This window comes from Ziziphus jujuba, chromosome 5 (assembly GCF_031755915.1).
Source record: "Ziziphus jujuba cultivar Dongzao chromosome 5, ASM3175591v1".
NCBI classification, from domain to species: domain Eukaryota; kingdom Viridiplantae; phylum Streptophyta; class Magnoliopsida; order Rosales; family Rhamnaceae; genus Ziziphus; species Ziziphus jujuba.
The window spans coordinates 21,238,951-21,245,289 of NC_083383.1; the positions used below are offsets into that span (position 1 = coordinate 21,238,951).

Sequence of the window (6,339 nt, forward strand, 5' to 3'; positions counted from 1 at the left end):
TGTTGAGAATGAAATTTGCTAGAGTCAGTAATTTCGCTCGTTTCTCTGTTCATAGGATGCCAATTGTATGGTTAATATTTTAACTTGTCAGGCTTTATCTTTAAATTCTCTTAGATGGAAGAAGAACCGGATTGGCTGCTTCAGGCTATCCATGATGATTTTTGTATCGACAGCAATTCTTAACAAAATATGATATTTATTTCATAAGAAAAAATGATGATTGACGTTTACAATTCTTAATAAAATATGATATTTATTTCATAAGAAAAAAATGATGATTGACGTTTAAAGAGAAAATAAAATACAACATTTGCCTCAAGTGATAATTTCACCCTAAACAGTCACGCCATTTACAAATTTCCATTACTTATTCAATTGCTTGTTGTCCATTAGATTAATTTAACAAAAGCACAGTAGTTTAAGAAGCAATAGTAGTTTAAGCAGCAATACAATAGGTTTCATTTTGTTTTGAGGCATGGTACAAAACAAACTACTTTCAGCCCAAAAAATAGAAAAAAAAAAAAAGAAAAAAAAAAGTACAGAATGGGCCATGGTTGAGGTGTGAATTACATCTTCTTTTTTTAAAAAATATAATATAAAAATAAAATTACATTATATTTCAAATTTTCAAAAGAATATAAACGGATTCCGTGCTCTTGTTTTCTACTTATCTAGCGGTTTCCAAATTCCATATGTGGTCTCACTTTTCTAAATAATTTCTCACAGAAATGAAAGACACTACGGAAGCAGCACTGCAAGGCAAATACTCATAGAACAAGGCTACTTCATTTACTAATTTTTTGGTATATATCTTAAAAAAGAAAAAGGAAAAATTAACCTAGAAATATGCATGAACAAACATACAACACCAATTAAGTATACAAACAAAGGAAGAAAGCTTCGCAATTTCATGTTCAATCTCCTATAAAATGCCAGTTCTGCAAGCAGTTCCTAATTTTTCCACTCTTCCCCATTACTCTCTCTCTACTAACAGATTCTGAACTTCTTTATTTAGCAAACCCCTATCGATTTTACATCTTATTGTGTAAGCAACTTTGAATCACAGGCCACTATTTTAACGCGCTTGACCGCTTCCTCGGATTCCTCATTCTTAAACCGAGCATCCTGTAAGATGAAGGTCCAAACATTATCGCAGAACCTATAGGTGTGGAGATGTCCCTGTTACAAAAAAATAAAAAATAAAAATAATAAAATGTCATAAATCCCTCGAATAATTTGATGTTCAAATACTAGTAAAGTAATTCTATTTTGACTTAATAAAACAAGACATGGTAAATAGTCAGTGTGAGATCTGACAGTAATGTGGAAGTTCAAGGACTTGATGTGTAAACATCACAAAATAATAATAATCATAATAAATATTAAATCAAATACTTTAGTGATAAAAAGTTAATATTAAAAGGAGAAGAATAATGCACAACAGAACCAAGTGCAAGATTATGATGGTATCTTCTAGACACAAGAAATAAAACGTCCATTTTAGAATGATGAACGCAGATAAAAGGTACATCAACTTAAAAGATTAGGATAGAATGATGAATGATGGTAACATCGCAATCTTCCCAAAAAGCAACAGTAAAGCAAAGTCTGTCTATACACATAATTTTCTGGACTGCAGACTCTCACTTACCACACTTTTTTAGAAAAGCATAAGAATGCAACTAGCATGCAAAACATTATACTACTAAAGGAAATAAAAACAACGTAAAACAAGTACTACGAAAGGCATGTTAAGAAAAAGTTACTAAAGGCATGTCATTATTTCAACTATAAATGTTGTAGAAAGACAGAACTAACAGAGTTGTATGCATCAGAAACTCGCCAATTTTTCAGGAAGTGCAGTTCTCTTATTGCACATGAAATGTAATCTATAAAATATATCCTTGGTAGAAGTCACCAATGACAAAGGGATCAAAACCCTAGAAAATCATGCACAAGGCATTAAAACTAGCCATCAAAGCAACCATTACACAATTTTGAGTGACATATAAATGATCCCAAATTATTTCCGGAATTGGTGACTTATGGTTATAGATGTATCCTACATTAGTTAGTGTATCGCTGCCAAAGAGCAATGAGAATATTGTCTACATATAAAAAGAAGTTAATGTAACATATAAGGAAATGAATATGCTAGGATCTCTTAATTTGTTGCATTAAATTAGTTATTGTTCATCAAGTTAATTAGAAGAGTATAATAGCATAACAACAATAATATGAAACAGCAATTATAGTTTGCTAATAACATGTTGCTTTTGGTATGCCCAATTTGATTGGCTTATATGCTCATTTTCATTCAGTTATTCTTCCCTATTCACAAGCAGACACACAGAAACACTCGGAAGAAAAGCAGAAGCATCAACACAAAGCACAAGAGAAAAATCCAATTGAAATTTAGAAGTTAAACATAGACATTTTGCACTGTCCGAAGGACTATAGTAACAAAAGCAACAATCTAGTAATAAGTGCATAAAGACAAGGCAATTTACTCCAAGCAAGTACTTTATTGGTAAGTTCCCAATGTCAGCATACTGGCTACCAATGAATTGCAAGCTACAAAGCATCCACACAGATAGAAGTAGAGATAGAGAAATGTCAAAACAGTGTTTCTAAGAAAAAGGATAATGTGCAGATAGGGAATGGACGAAATAAGTACACACTCATAAAAACAGCTGAGTTGATATAATACCTTACATACTGTTTAAAAGCAGATAAACATACAAGCAATCTATGCAAAGAACAATAACAACAAACACATTTACATTTTAAACAAAGATAGAACTTACATCTCATTGTTATATTAAGCCCTGCAACAATAAATGAAACAATAGACCCTTTTTACCAAAAGTATACCAACTATGTGACCTTTTTTACAAACATATACAAGGCATACTCTTTCCATATCAGCATTTGCTGCATATGCCAACCATATATACCTATGCATGAATGTATTCAACACCTATCCCGTAAATCAAGTACTATGGAACTGCTTCAGAGTATCCATGCGACATAGATATCAAGCACTATATGCTATAAGTTTGCAAAATACTTAAATGCTGCACTGTCAAATTAAGAAGAAAATAATTAAAAGAAATAGAGAAGATTTAAAAAATTAAATAAAATAAAAACAGATTAGGAAAGAAGCAGGAAATCTTATAACTGGCAAGCTAAACTAATCAAACAGCTTTTAAGATTCCAATTTAAGCTGTGAACAGAACCAATTTATACAGTAGATTAAAAACAAATCCAAAAAGGAACATTTTAAGTTTTTGAATGGAAACAAATATGATGCAAGAGACACAAAAGAGAGCACAAAAAAAGAGGAGAGAGAAAGGGATTCAGTAACTTGTATAATCTACTACTAAAGTATATCCATGTAGATTTACAATTGACCATAGTTTGTCATTTCCATGTAAAACAAACCTAACCTAATAAGAAACCTAAGAGCAAATCAACAAATAACCAGAACAGCCACAGTTACCTTGTAAATGTAGGTATAGGTTACGTTTAGAAAACGATACACATATGCAATGTAAACATGTTAAAGTTTGAATACAATATTCCAACAGAACTACCATTTCATCACATTTTGACACGTAGTAAATATATATATACATAGATTATAACTTAATTTGTTAGCATTAAATATATTTTAATTCCACAAAAATCCGACCAAACTACCATTTCCTCAAATTTTGACATCTGGAAAAGGCTGGTTCCAAGTTTGTTTTCTCTCAACAATAACTGATGATCCAATCAGAACAGAGCAGACCTTTTAGCTAGAGAATCATGCTCACTGGTAACATCCACAGTATACTTGCTAACATAGCAATACAAGTTATCCAAACAACTTCACTTTCATTTATGCAAAACTTTACTAATTACAGTGTACACAACCAGGTCCAGATCAGGCAAGACATATCGTATTATGCCAAAAATCAATTCAGAAACAACTTTTATCTTTTTTTTTTTTTTTTTGAGGTATTATTTCAACTAAATTATCCATGCAAATTGTGGCTTACCATAAAATTCTCTCAAGTGCTCTTCATCCACCCTGATTGGTAGTCAGAGTATACAGTATCAGGGTGTTACACATCTCTTATACTACCATCTACCATCAACCAATAGAGCATAAAAACTATTGTGCCTCAATTAATCTTTTTTTCACATGTTATTATTACTGTGTCAGGCCCATAAACCCTTTTTCCATAACACAATTTAAAATTCAAAACTAAATGTAAGGTTACGTCTCAAGATAACATCTTTAACTTATGAAGTACTACACCTTCTTCTCAGCTTTAGTCTACTAGCTTATAATTGACTCAAAGGTTGTATATTACAAACTCCACAACAAATAATAAAATTCAAAATGTGTCACCATCTAACTTCACTTATGGAAAGAATGCTTAATTGGTTTCCACTAAGGAGATTTCAATAACCATAAGAATTAAAAATAGTGGTAATCAAAGGAGAAAAATATATATATTTTTAAAAATTAGGAATTACAGGTTGCATATTGCTTGATAATATCTAAAACAGTAGGCTTTATTAAGATGTAGAAAAGATAAAATAATTCACAAGGTCAAAAGTATGCACGAAGAACATTGCAAGTGTTTTGTTCACAACCACACAAGCGAATTTCAACTACAATTTTAAGGTGCCACTATCCATAAATCCTCAATTTAACAGATTCACTCAGATAACATTATAGTTATTCTTCACAGAGTAGCACTCACTTGTGTTCACATTATGAACCATCCATATGTTGCATCATAGATCTCCATGAACATGAGAAGAACATCAACATCCATTGTCCAGTATTACAAATAAAGCCTCTTACCGGCAACAACAACATAATGGTATGATGCTAACAAACAAACCCTCCATGGAGTTAATGCTTCATAACTAGACCATTTTGCCTCTTGATATTATATATTGTTTTGGCTTCATCCGAAGATGATTTTACGCACTAAATCATGCATGCAGTAGAACGTCTCATGAACATTGAGAAAGAGAGAGAGAGAGAGAGAGAGAGAGAGAGAGAGAAGCTCACTTAAAAGCGGCAAAATTGTTTTTTTTTAAAAAAAAAAAAAATCATTTTTCAATAGCATAAAAGCAAATCCAAAGGCAATATATGACCAACAAATGCTCAGATCAAACAGATACAACGAAGAAGAAAAAATCTTTACTATGAAAACACTAGCATAATAAACCCCATAATTTTATTTTTTAAAATTTTTAAAGGAAAAGAAAAAAATGAAAAATGAAGCTGGAATAAAAGAAGTTTACCTTGATCGAGACCTTGCTCTTAACTTGGGATTCCAGAGCTTCCGTCATAGACTAGAAATTCACAAAACAATCAGAATAACAAGAATAATAATAATAATATTTCAGAATTAATCGAAATTAAAAGTTAAAAGATTAATGTAAAACTAAAGAGGAGGCAGAAAACCTTGTCAAACTGGACGAGAACCTGAATGGCAAGCTCGGGACTGAGAGTACCGTTCTGAACCATCTCGTCCAAAGTCTCAGTCAGACACATTCCGATTGTCGACCTCCGGTAAAGCTCGAACGTCGCCATAATTCTTCGCCGAACACGATCTGCAACAAAAAAAATAAAATAACATAAAATACATGCACAAACTTTCCATAACCAAAATTATATTAATTGTGATGTAAAACTCTGGATAACTGTAAGAAAATGGCGAATGCAAGGAAGTGCAAGAATTGGCAGGAAAAAGAGAGAAAAAAGATAGAGAAATTTCAGGAAAAATTGGAGAAGTAGATAAAGAAATTATAGTTACAAGTTGGTGACGACGATGTGAACGAGACTTTGGCTTGGGCTCTCCCTCGCGCTTTGGTGAACGTTGCTTGGAAAGATTTTCTCAGCTGAAAAATTTGGGGCTTTTTATACCCTAGCTTTTGTAGCTCTCGGGTATATATAGTCGCGATAGATTTGGGAAAGTTGAATTGACCTTTATGTCCCCGCCATATGTTTTTCAATTTCTATAAATATATAAGTATGTATACTATGTTATTGCAAAATATTTTTATTTTTTTGAGCAACTAGACGTTAACACACCCCTGAACTTTTTCTTCCCCTCAATAAATGTGTATTATTTTCATCTTTTATAAAACCTCCCCGTCTAGAAAATAAAATGGTTAGTGCTCTTTCAAATAAACAAATTTTGTACAGATCTTGTAATTTTTTTTCACTTTTATTTTAGAACATTATTTATTCTTTTCTATAATTTTTATATATATAATCATTCTATGATAAGGTCCGATTTGACCAAAAAGGTATGGTCCAAAAAAATA

At 31.7% G+C, this 6,339-nt stretch overlaps 1 protein-coding gene across 1 annotated transcript; it reads right to left on the reverse strand.

The window, feature by feature from the left end:
- Window positions 1-764: 764 nt before the first annotated feature.
- On the reverse strand, window positions 765-5,985 carry LOC107421332 (transcription initiation factor IIA subunit 2). The gene is made up of 4 exons (XM_016030555.4): window positions 5,826-5,985; window positions 5,474-5,622; window positions 5,311-5,361; window positions 765-1,179 (listed from the first exon to the last, which is right to left on the reverse strand). Exons 2-4 carry the CDS (start codon window positions 5,600-5,602, stop codon window positions 1,039-1,041), a joined length of 321 nt encoding a protein of 106 aa, XP_015886041.1. The 5' UTR covers window positions 5,603-5,622; window positions 5,826-5,985; the 3' UTR covers window positions 765-1,038.
- Between the last annotated feature and the right edge of the window lie 354 nt (window positions 5,986-6,339).

What these genes read in the sequence shown, in the direction of transcription:
- LOC107421332 (XM_016030555.4), bottom strand. Translation starts at nt 5,602, where the DNA reads ATGGCGACGTTCGAGCTTTACCGGAGGTCGACAATCGGAATGTGTCTG. An exon ending in TTCTCGTCCAGTTTGACAAG is followed by an intron (nt 5,362 to 5,473) that starts GTTTTCTGCCTC and finishes GTGAATTTCTAG; the next exon opens with TCTATGACGGAAGCTCTGGA. An exon ending in AGAGCAAGGTCTCGATCAAG is followed by an intron (nt 1,180 to 5,310) that starts GTAAACTTCTTT and finishes TTTTTGTAACAG; the next exon opens with GGACATCTCCACACCTATAG.